The sequence below is a fragment of the Gastrolobium bilobum genome, unplaced genomic scaffold, assembly GCF_033153095.1.
Source record: "Gastrolobium bilobum isolate Gb01-03AN ecotype WA unplaced genomic scaffold, APGP_CSIRO_Gbil_v1 utg4377, whole genome shotgun sequence".
Lineage (NCBI taxonomy): Eukaryota > Viridiplantae > Streptophyta > Magnoliopsida > Fabales > Fabaceae > Gastrolobium > Gastrolobium bilobum.
The window spans coordinates 773,035-789,702 of NW_026895684.1; the positions used below are offsets into that span (position 1 = coordinate 773,035).

At 40.8% G+C, this 16,668-nt stretch overlaps 3 protein-coding genes across 3 annotated transcripts; 1 reads left to right on the top strand and 2 right to left on the bottom strand.

Moving 5' to 3' along the window:
• Positions 1-665: 665 nt before the first annotated feature.
• Positions 666-2,454, bottom strand: LOC133290385 (large ribosomal subunit protein eL6). Its single transcript, XM_061488457.1, has 4 exons — positions 2,138-2,454; positions 1,769-1,875; positions 1,138-1,319; positions 666-1,039 (listed from the first exon to the last, which is right to left on the bottom strand). Exons 1-4 carry the CDS (start codon positions 2,392-2,394, stop codon positions 884-886), a joined length of 702 nt encoding a protein of 233 aa, XP_061344441.1. The 5' UTR covers positions 2,395-2,454; the 3' UTR covers positions 666-883.
• Positions 2,455-3,556: 1,102 nt separating this feature from the next.
• On the bottom strand, positions 3,557-6,147 carry LOC133291365 (pentatricopeptide repeat-containing protein At4g39530). The gene has a single exon (XM_061489623.1). It carries the CDS (start codon positions 6,138-6,140, stop codon positions 3,567-3,569), a length of 2,574 nt encoding a protein of 857 aa, XP_061345607.1. The 5' UTR covers positions 6,141-6,147; the 3' UTR covers positions 3,557-3,566.
• A 3,171-nt stretch (positions 6,148-9,318) lies between these two features.
• Positions 9,319-10,398, top strand: LOC133289938 (uncharacterized). Its single transcript, XM_061487982.1, has 2 exons — positions 9,319-10,137; positions 10,249-10,398. Exons 1-2 carry the CDS (start codon positions 9,319-9,321, stop codon positions 10,396-10,398), a joined length of 969 nt encoding a protein of 322 aa, XP_061343966.1.
• Positions 10,399-16,668: the final 6,270 nt, after the last annotated feature.

Below are 16,668 nucleotides of genomic sequence, written 5' to 3' on the forward strand. Positions count from 1 at the left end.
AAATTTATTTAAACATTATTATTATTAGAACTTAAAATAAAAAATATAAATATAAGAAAATTTCATTTTTATAGCATTTTATTATTAAAATTTTATACAATAAAGTATCTACCTAATTTTTTTAATTTATTTAAAATAAATACACTTCAATTGCTATTTTAAAAAAAAAAATGTTGAAAAGGATAAAAATCAGGAAAATGTAAATGAAATAAATGGAAAATTGATAATTGAAATAACATAATTATATAATACAAAAGAAAGAAAATGAAAATTTTCTAAAATTTGATGTTTGATCCGAGTGAATGAAATGTAACGGTTGGAGCTGTGGACTAGTGATGTCCATGGGGAAAATAACCGTAAGTGGTGGCAAATTACTACGCACTACGAGGAAACTGAAAGCAAAATAGGGTGTGATATGTGGTGGCAGAGAGGATGATACTTGGATTTTAAAACACTAAAATATGCAGTTACTTACAAATTTATTATATAATAGTAATATGGTTTCCCTTATACTGTACTTAGACCTGGGTATAAATTATAATCATACCAATACTTGGCACTCGATGACCTATTCAGAAGTCCTGGTATTTCATCTACATTTTACTATCAATATAGTTCTTTACTATAGCAATATTCTTCATTTGGTATGCTAAGATGAAAGCCTCACAAAATATCTAAAATTCATAAAATCAATAACACGTTCACAAGAGCAAAATTGCAGGAAGGAACATCTCAGGCACAATCTGTTGCCTAACAAAATTACGTTCATCATTTGTCTGTTACCAAGAAAATTATCAGTGCAACTATTGGGACCCAACTCACAAAAAAAAAAAAAAAAAAAAGTGAGAAGCATATGAGAACAAGTGTAACACCCTTGCTTCCCCTAGAAGACTAGTTCATGTGGCTTCATGCCTGCCTTCAGGGAAAACCTAGCACCCAGATAAGTCTTCAAATCAGGAACACCCTCAATGGCTTTTATCAACGCAGAGTCCACTGTTTTCTGGTCATCTTTCTTCTCCTGGGGCAACACATGTTTCTCCTGCATTAGGAAAAAGAAGGCAGAGCGATCAGCACATAGAAACATTTGAGAATATAACATGTAAAACATTAACAAAATAAGAAAATTGAAAACCCCACCTCCTTCTCTGCCTCAAAGAACTCGCCTTCTCCCTTCTTCTTCTTTTTCTGGGCTTCCTTTGCAAAGTACTTGTCATCAAATTTATCCACATTAACAGCAGAGACATCTACTTTGGTTGATGTGCCAATAACATAAGACTGATTCACACGTCTCAAAGGAACTCCATTAATCTTGAAAGGACCTGAAATTGCAAGCAATAAACATAAGACTAGACCAGAGATGAGTGGAGAGTAGAATACATCACAAAAAGCAAGAGTCACATACTCTTCAATTTTGAGATCAGTAGTTACCAAACAACTAAAGTCACAGTACACTCTAGAACCCACGCACAGACACAACCACTAGCATTTGCACACAGATACACACACGCACAAACAAAATGGAAATGCATAATAATATGAGACAACGCTGAGTATAAGCTGAAACAAAAGTATATAGCTCAAGCAATATTAAAGAGCCGACATTTATAAACCAACTATTTATCACGAGTAAAATCACAAATTTAATTGATGATCCCAACAATCGAAGCATCTAATCAAAACGCTTACCATGCAAAAAACTCGTCAACCAAAAAGATCAAAAAACTCACCAATAATAATAAGAAGTAAAGTGTTCAATGACAAAACTTACCAGTTACAAGAAGCAACCCAGAAGGAAGCTGCTTCAGAAACACTACCCTCTTTCCCTTAAATCTACCAGCAAGAAGAATCAGCACTGTCCCAGGAGTAATGCTAGCCCTGAAGACAAAATCATTTGTCACACACAAGTTCCATGTAAAACAATTAAAAAATAAATAAAATTTAGAAGAAAAAAAAATTGAATTTTTATATAAAAAAAAGGCCAATAGTTCATTTCAACAACTACCATCTAACATTGACAATATTAATCCCAACAATATAGACCTTATTCCAAATAACATTTCAGAAATATCACCATAAGGTTAATTGAGATAAATTAAAAAAAAAAAAAAAACACAAATCAAATGAAAATAAAATGAACCTGAGCTTAGTAGGTTTGGGCTTGTGCTTGTTAAGAAGAGGCTTCTTGACATCATCAGCGGGGTAAAATTTGGGGGTTTTTTCAGCGGGAGCTTCAGGTTTAGATTTGGTATCATGGCGAGGGAAAACGCCGCCGTTTTTGGCCTTGATAGCCCAGATGCCCCTCTTGTGGTACATCTTCGACCTCGAATACTTTCCAATTCCCCTTATCAATTCTGGGTTTCTGCTAACTCTCGGTTTTCTCTGTTGCGGCGCCATTGCTGTTCCTGTTGCTGTTGCACTTCCACAAACCCTAGTTCAAGTTTTGGTTCAATCAATCCCAGCGCAAATGATAGAGCTACCTACTGTGTATTAAAATCTGTGTAAAAAGGCCTTGACCCGACTAAAAGGGTACCAGCCTCAGGCCCACGGGCCTGTTATCATTTTAGGTCGAAGCCCAGTCCAATATGTCCTTCCATTTTGTATATGCTAATATTAAACCATCAAAATTCTCTTTACGCACAATGTTACGACCACATCTTAATCGTTGATTTTCGTTAATCAACGGTTATCATTTTTTAAATCAAACTCATTAATTAATTATTAATTCTCAATAAATAATAACCGTTGATTGGCAGAAATCAACGGTTAAGATGTGGTCGTAACATTGTGCGTAACATTATTTATGTGTCACAATATCCTATCCCTTATAATTAAACCTTAATTTCATATGCTAAAATATTTTACAGAAATCCTCAAAGAGGTTGGGGAGTCTTCGCTGACCCTAGTGGAATACCGGTGTCTAACCCCACTTAAATTTTTTTGTATTAAAAATAAAAATAAAAATAAAAATATTTTACATTGTCATGCAATCATGATTTGTAAAATTTTAAGAACATATGTTATTAAACTCATTTAATGACGTGTTAATAATGTGACAACGCATCGTTTAATGATAATATAAATTTTTTATACTGATAATGTATCAAAATTAAACTCTTATAATTAATATGACAGCATAAAAGAAATACATAAAAGTAAAATTAGGGGACATTACACAAATTGGTAAAGCTTCTCTAAAGTGAATTTGTATGTAAATTGTACAAATAAAAGAGTATTTTCCTTGATTTAATTTAAAATACTTCGTAATCTTTGTCACTGTCACCTGCAAGAGAATCTCTCTTTGGTGTGTGCTGTAGAAGACAAACTCTGAAGTTGGTTGTCATGATTCAAATTTACATGCACAGGTTACATGCACCACAAAATTAACCTTCTTTACTTGTGAAAAAAAAGAGGGGGGGGGGGGGGGGGAATTATTCAGGATGAAAAAAGCTTGAAGCCCAGTATTATAACTTAAAAGAAGTAGCAAGCAATTTACAGACTTTTGCTTAATAGTTGATGAGCAACTTAAAAGCTTGGCTAATTTAAATATTATCCCAGTATGATTCATCTCAATCAAGAAGCAAAAATGCGACAGAATTAGCCGCATAACCAAACCCTTTGATTTGTAGAATCAAATTGTCTAAAACTAAAGATATAAGTGTGGAGTCACGATGGGCTGTGTCTCTGGCAATAAACCTGTGAACTTCATTATTAACTTCAATCCAACTACAACCTGGTTCTTTCACTACACCGCTCATGTCCATTTTTTCCCTCACCTTTTTGACATTTTCCCACATGCCTTTTGATGCAAAAATATTTGAAAGTAATATATATGATCCACTATCTGTTGGGTCACATGAAATTGCCATCTCAGCTGCATATACTCCCAGTTCAACATGACCTGAAAGTCTACATGCACTGAGCAGGCTCCTCCACACTACTGCTGCTGGTTTTATTGGCATCTTGTCAATAAATTCCTTAGCTTCATATATTCTACCAGCCCGGCCCAAGAGAGAAACCATGCAAGCATAATGCTCCATACCTGGTTCTATTCCAAACCGGGACATTGATTCAAAGTGATGAAATCCAAGGTCAAGAAGTCCAGCATGACTACATGCTGATAGCACACCTACAAAGGTGACATCATTTGGCTTCACTCCCTCCATAATCACATTTTCAAACACCTCAAGAGCTTTTGCTGCTTCTCCATGCTGAGCATATGTTGAAATCATGGAATTCCAACAGGCAATGTCTCTCCGATTTGCGGAACTAAATGCCTTGTTAGCCTCATCGATGCTTCCACACTTGGCATACATATCCACAAGAGCATTTGTGACAAAGGGATCATCATCAAGACCCATCTTTTTGACCTGGTTGTGAAACTGCTGACCAAGTCTCAGACTTACTGTATTACTTGCTGCCGTGATCACAGCAGCAAAAGTGAATTCATTGGGTTTTAGTCTTGACATCTGTAAATCTTTATAAAGTTTGAGAGACTCCTCATTTTCCAATTTTTGGGTGTATCCAGAAAACATTGCATTCCATACTACAATGTCTTTGTCATATATCTCCTCAAAAACTAGTCTTGCATCCCCAACACATGAGCATTTTGAATAGACATCTATTAGAGCACTTCCAGCAAAATTGTCCAAAGAAACCCCATATTTAATAATCAGGCCATGGATTTGGTTGCTTAGTTCCAGGTGAAATAATGATGCAGATAGTCCAAGAAGGCTTATAAAAGTTAATAGATTTGGTGGCAATAAACTTAGCCTCATTTCACGGAAAAGATCCAATGCTTCATACAGCTTGTCTTGTCTTGAGTATCCTTCTATCATTGCATTGTAGGATACTGCATTAATAGCAGCCATAAGGTCAAAGACTTTTCTTGCATCAGTCAATGAATCACATTTGGCATACATGTCAATCAAACCATTTTTCACAAAATCATCATTATCAATATTGGCCTTGATAGTGTAAGCATGCACTTGTCTTCCCTTTTCTAGAGTCTGGAGTGAACCACATGAATTGAGAATGCTAGTGCAACCAAATGCATCGGGCTTCCAACTCATTCTAGCCATTTCAATAAACAGGTCCATAGCATCCCAATGGAATGAATTTTGCATGCAACCAGCAATCATAGTGGTCCACGAAACAACATTTTTATCTACCAGCCGATCGAATAACTTCCTACCTGTCTTCATTTTGTGACACTTCAAATAAAAATCTATGATTCCATTGACCAATGAAACATCCATGTCAATGCCCCTCCTTAATACATATCCATGAATTTGCTTCCCCCCTTCAAGAAACTCGAGCATCGAACAAGCACTCAGAACACTGGAAATCACATATCTGTCTGGACAGACATCACCCTCTCTCATTTGATTGAATAATTCTAAAGATGCTTCACTTCTTCCCTCTTTTGAATATCCTGCTATCATTGTAGTCCAGGTGACAGTGGTTTTAACTTCTAGGCCATCAAAAAGCAACCTTGCTTCATCAATACAACCATGCTTGGCATAAAAATCAATCAAAGAGGTACCCACATAAACATCTTGAACAAATCCACCCTTAACAACTAAACCATGCACCTGGAGAGCTTGACTGAGACTACCCAATCGCGTACAAGCTGTAATGACACTGGCTAAAATGTATTCATTTGGTATCTCACTGCAAGTTCTCCTGAAAAGGCAGAACAACACCAATGCTTCTACACTGTAACCATGTTGAGTGTACATAGAAACCATGGAAGACCAAGTAACTAGGTTTCTATGAGGCATAGTATCGAACAGCTTCTGTGCATCATTTATAAGGTTCAGTTTAGAATACTTATGCAATAGAGTGTTCATAAGGAAGATATCATGCTGATGAAAACCCAAGACCACAATGTGGGCATGTATTTTCTTATAGTAATAAGGAATGGGTATGTTTGGGCATGGCAATTGCACTAAGTTGGCCAATTCACGACCAATTTTCCTTTGTTCAAGGATTGGAAGAATATATGGACCATGTGATTGAAGAAAATGTGGTGACAATGCAGAGAAGTGCAAAGTTTGGCTGACATTGATTTTGTTAAGGAATTTTAACTGGGTTCCTAGCAGTACTCGATGCTGGCTTCGCATCATAGAAACTAGTTGCATGCATGCCCTAGCTTTAGTTTAAGCGAAAACCAGATGTTTATGCCAACAAACAACTGTTTCTGTCATTTACAAATGCATCACCAAAAACTGTGTGCTATGCGTTCAAGTTGGTCTATTAAGTTTATGACTGGGTTGTATTTTGTACATAAATTTTAGGGAATGTTTAGTAGTGGAACTTTTTTGAGATTCCCGTAAAAGTGATATTGGGAATCTATTTATTCATGGTACAAGGTTTACAAAGTTATTCCGGGAATTCAATTTTTCTAAAGAATTTTATTTGTGTATAATTTGCACGGATTTCTCGTTTCTGTTGTTCTGGAGATGAGAAAAGTTGCAGTAAATATATTTATATTGGGATATTGAACTAGATCCTAGAATTAAAAAAAAAAATCTAAGATACGAAACCAGATGTTAGTAAAAATAAGTATTGCTGCAAATTTTTTGATCTGCATCAGTAGCAGAGTTATTAAAGCCAATTTGTATTCCAAAATACCATACAAGAATACCACAAATGAGATGGTATTCTTAGAATCCTTGGGAAAATTACACATTACTTTTGGTACAAAATTACCCTTGTTGTCTCGGTTGGAAGTAACTGAAAGATCTGGTATACAGAATTGAGCTAGCAATCTAAGATTCAGGATATAAAAGAGTGAAGCAACACTACAAAAGATAGTCCGAGTTTGATTCACAATAACTCTTTATGCAATTTCACCTTGTACCAATTTGTTCGGGCATGCAATATGGAAATCGAAAGTAATATTCAAGAAGATGCATCTGCTATGGTATGTATTTCCATCAAAGTTACTGTTTTGATGACCTGATTCTTGCAGAATCGGCTTCTATCATTACATGTATTTAGCTGAACTAAATGATTTGATTAATTATCTCTACGTCTTAAGTCTTATTTAGCTTCTGGTGGTTCATTTGTGGCGTTTAACAATTTTATTATGTCTTTTCTAGGGAAGGCAATTTGGGTTGACCCGTCCCGATCCGTCAAAAACGGGGTGGGGCGGGTTGGCCCGCCGTTGAATTTGGGTTGGAAAATTGAACCCACCTAATTTTATGGTGGATTGGCGTATCAACCCACCAACCTGCCAATTAATAAAATTAATTAAAATTTAAAATAAAATTATATTTTATGAATTTTTCTAATATTATTTTAGGGAAAAATGTTTCTGCAGATAAGTTATCTGCATTTATTCCTAAAACGACATCGTTTTGGTATTGAAATCTTAAAAAATTATAAATATAAAGACTATTATAATCCTGAAATAAATTAAAATTACAAAAACACCATGATTTTCGTCCCAAAACAACGTCGTATTGGGCTTACTGCAAATAACTTATCTACAGTAACTGCAGAAAAAAGCGAACCTATTATTTTATCTTATTTCGCACTTCTCTTAATTTTTTCAGTCTCAATCTTAAATGTATACTAATATTTGTCAAACATTCTTTAGGAACTCATTTGTCTCCATATATAGATAACATTTGTCATAAAAAAATTGTTATTCTTTATCTTTTATAGGAAGTATTAAGATAAAAAAAAAAAATTGGATATCATAAAAATTTAATGACAAATGAAATACAACTTAATTGTAAATATATATATATATAACCCGGCGGGTTGAACCCATTTTGACCCACTTCTAGACGGGGCGGGTTGAAGTGGGTTGGTGAGTTAAAAACCTCAACCCAACCCGCCTAGTTTTGACGGGTTGGCGGATTGACCCGTCGGACTCAACCCATATTGTCACCTCTAGTCTTTTCTTGTGATCCTGTTATGGACCTGGGAAAAGCCCATGCCAGCAAGAAGCCCAACCAGCACAAGCGCAAAGGTACATTCTATAAATAGGAGCTAAAGACCACAGGTATGACTGATCTCTCTAACCCTAGTTCATTCAAACACGACAGTGCACACACACTTCCCTTCTGGCTAAAGCCATCATATAGTGTGTAGTGATTCGTTGTCCTCAAGATACCTAATTCATAGGTATCTAGAAAGAAAGCTACAGATCCAATATCAAACACCCGACTTACGGTCGGACACATCTGCACAAGGCAGAACATTGGCGCCGTCTGTGGGGACTTTTTCCTACTACTACGTGATTAAAGGTTGCGATGGTGAGGACAACAAGAAGTGGATTTCGACAACCTTCAAGATCGAATTCCAGACACCAACCTATCCCACCAATAAGAGAGGACCCGCTGAATCATCAGCCAATTGATACGGATGCAGTCCATGTTAGTGATGTGCATTCCGATTCGGCATCAACCCCAGGCGTTAACCTGGATGCCCCATACGTGTAGGGCTTACAACCGATGGAAGACCAGATAGCAAATCGCGTGCAGGTCCCCAATGGCGAAGTTGGTGATTCGCGAATAACAGATCTGGCTATTGTTGCGGTCCTACGAAGGATGGAGGAGATGGAGAGAAGGCACGAGCTCGAGAGAGAGCAAGGTGCTAGACAGATGCCAAGTTGGAAGTTCGGCTAGGTCAAGTCTCCAACCCAAATCTGGAGTTAGCCATAACCTGGGTCATGAACGATTTGAGGATCACGAATCCCCAGAACAATGATAGGACCCAGACTCAAAGGAGGGATGTTGAAAGCTCACCTGGCTGACCTCAGAGGAACACTTCCAACCCGGTTGGTGGCCAAGGACCCCGGCAGGGGGAAGGCCGGGATGGAGAGAGAGAAACGGAAATACCGAGAGAGGCTCTCGAACGTCTGGATGGGAGCGCCCATTCAGGAACTCGGATGATGTGGCCGGGGTCTACAGGAGGAAATATCACAGGGGTCAATACAATAACATCCCCTTCGTGGACGAAATCGTGGACGCACCCTTTCCGGAGAACCTAAACTTATCGGAGACTCCTAAATATGACGGGACGCAAGATCCCCAAGTCCACTTGGATACCTTTGATACAGCAATGTATATTAAGGGAATAGAGGAACCTCTGATAATCCGGCTGTTCGTAACTACATTGACAGGAGCATCTCAAGCATAGTTTTCATCTCTACCTTCGGGGTCTATTAGATCTTTTGAAGAACTTTGAGGGAGATTCCTGCTGAATTTTGCTACGAGCAAAAAGCAGCCAAAGTCAGAGTTTGCGTTGAGAAAGATAAGACAGCAACCTGGGGAATCCCTGCAGAAATACCTAGACCGTTTTAAAATGGCCGCCCTACAGGTCCCCGGGTTATCTGAGAATGTCCACTTGCATCTGGTAATTGTCGGGCTACACGTAACCTCTAGGTTGGCTAAATCCGTGTACAAAGACCCAGTCCGAACTTTAGTCGAGTCCACTACACGGTCCAAGAAATACTTGGAGCTGGAGCAAATGGAGGTGGAAAATGCGGAGCCAAGGCAATACCAAGGCCAAGTGGAAAAACCTGGAAACCGGAAGCAAAACGACTTCCGGGGTAAACGGCCAAAAGAGAAGATTTCCTCAAAGGGGAGATTCGATAGATATGCGCCCCTGAACTCGTCCAGATCACAAATCTGGAGGGAGGTAGCATCCATTGAAATGAAGAAGGTAGATAGGCCTCGACCATTACTGAATCCAGCCGGGCTTGACCAATCTCGGTACTGCGCATTTCATGATGGCCCTGGTCACACTACTGATGAATGCTGGGATCTCATAGACTCAATTGAAAGGTATATCAGAGAGGAAAAGTTGCGTCAATATCTAATAAGAACTCAAGGATGGAAGAATAATAAGAAGAGAAGAGGAGGGCGGCCTATGAGCTCGCCACGAGAAAAGAGATTCAGAGAAGAGGGCCAAGGTAAGAAGCCGGCCAAAGAAGACGATGAGTTCGTAGAACCTGAGTTCGAATGCAATGTGATTAGCGGAGCTTTCTGTGGAGGAGGAGATACCATGAATGCCAGAAGGAAATACTTAAGGGAGGTGCTTTCAATACGAGAGCGGCCTAAATTTAAAGAAACTGAACCAGAGGCACCACTATTGTATTTCACTAAGAAAGAGTTGGAGGATGTAATGCCGGGACACGTTGATGGGTTAGTTATCACCAGAACGTTAGTCAATTGTAAAGTCAAAAAGATGTTCGTGGATAACAGCAGATGTGCCGACATAATCCTATGACAGGCATTCCAGAAAATGAACCTGGATGAAGAAGATTTGAAACCTTGCAACACGGCTTTGATCGCGTTCAATGGTTGTAACATTATCCCTAAAGGGTACATCGACCTGAGGCTTACTTTGGGAACAAAGGAGGCCTACAAGCAGAAAGGATAAGATTCATAATAGCTGATTTCCCTTCGGAATATAACGTAATCCTAGGAAGGCCAACTATCCACGATTAGGATATGCTTGTCTCGACCAAACATCAGAAGCTCAAGATGATTGCTAAGCAGAACACGGTCATCACCATTGTTGGGGATCGAAAGGAATCTCGAGACTGCTACTTCAAGTCAGTTAGGGCAGTGGGGCGTGACTTTAAAACCCTGGCCGAGGTGAACCCCAGTAGTAAGCAAGATAGCTCAAGGAAGAAGGGAAAAGCGCTAGTTAATATGGTAGAATTGGACATGAGGGATGACACTCAGATCCCGAGATCGGAACCCGATGGAGAGCTAGAATAGGTAATCATTGGAGAGGAAACTCAAGCAACCAAAATCGGAAAGGGGCTGGCGAATGAGGACAAAATTCGACTTACTGAGTGCCTAAGAAGGAACGTGAACGTCTTTGCTTGGAAATCCTCAGAGATACTTGGGGTGGACCCTCATTTTTGTTGTCACAAGCTTGCAGTATACCCAGGATCTAAGCCGGTAGCCCAGAAGAAAAGGAAGCTCAGTGCGGAACGTCGACAAGTACTGGATGATCATGTGAAGGAGTTGCTGGAAGCAGGGTTCATCAGAGAGATACAATACACAACCTGGCTATCTAATGTGGTAATGGTCAAAAAGCCAAATGGGAAATGGAGGGTGTGTACAGACTACACAGATCTGAATAAGGTATGTCCTAAAGATGCATACCTCATGCCCAATATAGATCAGCGCGTTGACAACTCATCCGGGTTCCAGATGCTATCCATTCTTGCATATTCGGGGTATAATCAGATCCCACTACACCCCGAAGACCAAGAGAAAACTGCTTTCATCGCAGAGAAGGCAAACTATTGTTAAAATGGTTAATAGTGGCTGTTGATTACTTTACTAAATGGATAGAAGTAGAACCAGTGGCAACAATTATCACGGCAAGGGTGCAGCATTTTTTCGAGAGGAACTTGATCTGCAGGTTTAGGATCCCAGCCGAGGTGGTTACCGACAATGGGACCCAATTCACGAGCAAAACTTTCCAAAAATTAATGGCAGATCTTCACATCTGGCATCGTTTTGCGTCTGTAGAACATCCTCAACCTAACGGTCAAGCCGAGGCGGCGAATCAGGTCATTATAGCCGGGTTACGCAAAAGAATAGAACAATGCGCCAAGGGGAAGTGGGTAGAAGAATTATGGTATGTGCTATGGGGGTACAGAACCACGGTGCAAACTTCTACCGGAGAAAGCCCGTTCAGGTTAACTAACGGTGTCGAGGCCATGATCCCGGTGGAACTAGGAGAACTGTCATGGCGAAGGGTCCAAGCTTTATCACAAAATGAAGAAGAAAACAATAACAAAATAGTTGTGGAGCTGGATTTGATAGATGAAGCTCGGGTCATTGCTCATTGCAAAAATGTTGTGGCAAAGCAGCTCGTGGCAAACTGATTCAACAAAAAGGTAAAGCCGCGGTCATTTGCTGTGGGAGAGCTGGTTCTTCAAAGGGCAGATATCGAAGGACGAAACGCAACTGAAGGAAAATTGGCTCCGAGATGGGAAGGACCATACAAAATTAAAGCCAAATTATCAAAAGGAGCTTATGTGTTGGAAACCCCACAGGGAAAGTAGGTCAGAAGAACCTGGAATGCGGACAAGTTGAAGAAATATTTCAGTTGAAAAGTTCCTGCTCATAAATTGTAGTTCAAATTTCAAGTTCAATAAATTGAATAAATCAAGCATATTTTTCAGAATTTCATTTCCAGAATAAATATGAGGTATTTGAACCCTCTTGCCTACGGGCAAGAATGAGTTCTAGCCCAGCTCATAATGTCGAGGTATTTGAACCCTCTTGCCTAAGGGCAAGACGGAGTTCTAGCCCGGCCAGTAACGTCGAGGTATTTGAACCCTCTTGCCTAAGGGCAAGATTGGAGTTCTAGCCCGGCTACTAACATAGAGGTATTTGAACCCTCTTGCCTGCGGGCAATACGGAGTTCTAGCCCGACAATAAACATGGGCCATTTAGGCCCGTCTAAGCCTAAGGGCAAACTATGAGTATATGTCAAATTGAAAGCATTGCAACCAACCTTGCCAAAATGAGCAAGGGTGGCGTGCTAGCCTAGCGAGTTAAGGCGGGAAATTAGGGGGACACCCTTAATTCCCTAACGTCCTTACAAAAAGAAGCTAGTCAAACAACAAATACAAGAGTACATCAACAAGGGCACAAAGCCAAATTCCCATTAGCAATTAAAAGAGTCTAAAAGCAGGAAGGGTTCTTAAAGTAATCATAAAGCAAAAACGCAGCAAATTACAAAGTAAACCGGCATTACGACTCTTCACTCTAGACCATCATTATGCATTATTTCCCGCATCTCGGCCTCGAACTCGGCGCCAGCTACCTCTATCCCCGAAGTAATCCCAGCGGCTTCTACCCCCGAAGTGATCCCAGCTTGAGAGGTGCTACTTTCTGGCATGTTCTGATTAGCTGAAGGAGGGGGGAAATAAACCCCACCACGAACGTAACCAAAGCAGTCCAGCTGATCGAGCTTCAAGGGAAATTCAGGATTAAAATACCTTACCTGGTTAACACCATTTTTAAAGGCACTTATGGCGGCCTTTTCGAGAGCAGATCGGTTAAAGTCATAAGCAGTTTGCAAATTCTGAAGATCCGACTTCAACTTGTCATTTTCCGCAGACAAACCAGCAACCTTTGAATCCTTCTCTTTCAGAGCGTTTGATTGTTCTTTGAAACGATTTACAATGCTATCTTTATCAGCGGTCACATTGAGGGAGTCAGAAATAAACTTCAGGTATGCCCGTGAGTTCTCCAAAGAAGTCTTCAATTCAGCAGCATTGTTGGTTAACTTCTCATTGTCAAGAACAGCCTGGTCGTGCCTCATCCGGATCTCGCCAAGCTCCTCCACATTTTCGGCGTGTTTTTCCAGAAGCAAGGAATATGGTTTCACTAACGAAGCAATCTTGAAAGTATACAATTCTGCCTTCTGGAGCTTTTCCATCTCGGCTCTCGAGATAAGTCCGGAGCCAGAAAACGCAGGAGGAGGACGGACAACACCCCTAAGCTCGGCAGTTACCCCAGAGTCCCATAATGCTCCCCTCCTAAGTTCAGCTGGGAGAGCGACTGGAGCAGGGGTACCCCGAGGAAGAATGATCACGACATGTGTGCCACCCTCACTAGCTGAAATCGGTGAAGCTAGGTTTGCATCAGTTTCCATATTCTCGCAGTCATCAGTGAGATCCAAAATGGAGACGCCAGAATTGAATGTCGGGGTGGAAGTAGCCGCAACCGGGCTGATCGTTCTTGGTCTTTTTGAAGGTGGTGGTAATAAGGCAGAAGTTTGACCCGTCAATGACAAAATATAATCCGGCCCCAGTCCTTCTTCCTCCAGGTCAAAATTCATGTCGGAACCTGCTAAACAAAACCAAAGTTAAAACAGTGGTAAGAAAATAGCAAAGCAACAAGAAGTTAAAAAGTATACTGGGGGGCTCCGGGTTGGAATGCGATTTAGCTACCAAAGAAGCTGCACTCAGATGACCTTGGGAACGCTCATGCTCCAACAAAGTCTTACAGTTGGTTTTATCCTCAAATGATAGCCTTAGTTTGAAGTCGGTTGGTTTGCGGATATGATGCTCTTGTGACCAATAGAGGGGAAAGACGGGCTCCCCGCTATCACCAATAAACCATGACTTTTTCCCAACCTCGGTCACCACTTTGAAGAAATAAGCTTTGATGTCTTTGAAAGACTCACTATACACGAAAAATAGCCTTCTAGGCGGCTTGCTAGCTCGGCTTCGAATACTCGTCCATCCCTTAAGTTCAGGAGGCTCCGAACTAGTGCGTTGGGTATAAATATTGAAAAAATACATGAACAGAGGAACAGTGCACGACAGAGATAAGGAGGCGCACAATTGTTCAAACGTAACAATATAAGCCCAACCGTTAGGGTGAATCTGGGTTGGGGCAAGTAGTAGGTGGTTCAAGAGCTGCATTTTAAAAGGAGAAAAGAGAAATCAAATCTCAATCTTCGTCACGAGATCACGGTAGAAGAAGAAGAAGAAGGGCTTTTCAGGGTTCCGCCCTGAACAAACGGGTTCGTCATCGGCAGGAACGAACGTGTTAAAATCAACCGGGTTTCCGATTGGAAGTCTAGAAACTTCCTCGGTAGACATCTCGGATGCAAAGCTCAGCACCTCATCTGTAACCCAGGAATATTGGGTGCGAAGATTATCAGTAACAGGTGCAGAACCTTTCTCATCCGGATTCGCCTCGGCCTCCTGACCTCGTCTGGTGGAGGTAGTATCGGCATTTAACTCTGTAGAATGGGACTCCATAAATACCTAGAACAGTAAAATGGGAGGATTAAAAGGAAAGAAAAGCACGTAACAAAGATATATACCCAGATTAAACAGACTAGAGTCGGAAGAGCTGGAGTCATCAGAGCCGACAACACGAGCAGGGGTGGTAGAACCCGAAACGTGTGAACAACTGCCTAAAACTAGATCGGCCATGAAGTCATTTCCCTTCTCAACAAACTAAGCACTGAGATAAATACCATTGAAACAGGGATCTACACTCCTAGTACTCGATTGAGTAGGAACTCTCGAGAAAGGAGGAAGAGAAGTAGGGGTCAAGTTTGGAAGAAGGGGATTAAAAGTCGGATTGTGAACAGGACGTATAGATGGAGCCCCCAAACCATCATGACGGGCTCCATGATCCGGGATATGTCCCCGGGCTGGAGGACGGGAAGAAGATACTCTGCCTCGGATATCCCTCCCTCGACTGCGGACCAAAGGACGAGATGAAGACGCCCATCTACTCCCGCTTCCTCTATATCTTCCTAATAAGGCGGCTTGGGTTTCCTCCTCGGTTCGAGGCCTACCATACAGCCAATACCTTGGACCAGGAGGTAAACTTTGAATACACCTTTCTTCTTCCTCAGCATATCTCCCCTCCTCCTCGGTTAGGATCTCATCAGCACGGCCAAACATGCGAGGGCAAGTAGACTTTCCTTGAACGTTAAAATCCCTCTCACCCATCCCAAGGAATTCTTGCACTAAGGTATGTAAAGAAGTGAACAGATGATAAATAGCCTCAAAAACAAAATGCACTGGAAATAAGCAGGACTTGACCAAGCAGGCATGAACAATGTGGTACACTATAGGACCAAAATCGCAACACCATTTCCCAGAATATGCATGCAAAATTCCCAAATAGCATTCAAAACAGATTGAAATCAAGACAGGTAGGGGCAGAGATAAACGAAGAACAAAAGGGTAAATAGCGAAACAGCCAACATAGTAAATTAAAACACTGGTGAACGTACCTCAGAAGTATGAACTTCAAGAAACTGGAGAGTATGAATTGAGCAGGAGGCGAAGGTGCAATGCGAGTGATCATAACAGAAGAAAAAAGAAAAAAAAGGTTGAGAGGGTGGTTTAATGAGGAAGTAAGATGAGGGTATCGAAGTTGAAAGATTTCTCAACCCGCAAAAACCAAAAGGCAGAAGGGTATGGGAGTAATTTCAAGGCTGACAAGACAGTTGAGAGTCATTTCAGACAGTGGAAATTAATGAAGAAATGGCGAATACCACACGACGCGTTCGATTAAAGGGACACGTGGAAAAGTAATCATTTTGGGCAGGACAAGAATCATCTCTGGGAAGAAATCAATAAAGATGCTATACCACGGCATAATAGCTTGGGTACAGTGGCATTTGGGAAAGACCGAGGAAAACTCGGATACAATTTCGAAAGCTAGGCTCATGAGCCGAGCTAATCGCAGCAAGCTTGGCCAGGGGACCGTTGTCCGGGCTAAATTACAGACGACGCGGGAGCCAGACTTAGACATCCCGGCATCCTGAAGACTCAGTCTACCGGGCTGGGGGGCAACTGTTATGGATCTGGGAAAGGCCCATGCCAGCAAGAAGCCCAACCAACACAAGCCCAAAGGTAAATTCTATAAATAAGAGCTAAAGACTACAGGTATGACTGATCTCTCTAACCCTAGTTCATTCAAACACGACAGTGCGTTAACGTGTTGGTGTCCATGCGTTACCTTTGGCCAAGTTGCAGAGATTGTTGACAAAGGATCAACTTGTAAAAAACTCATTTATGACAACTAATTCATATATGTTATTATATAAATCCTGGAGGTAGTAGAAGTGGGGGTTTTTTGTTAGAATAGGGCGGGTAGGCTAAAGGCAGAAAAGTGGGAAATTGTTGGCTATATCTGAATA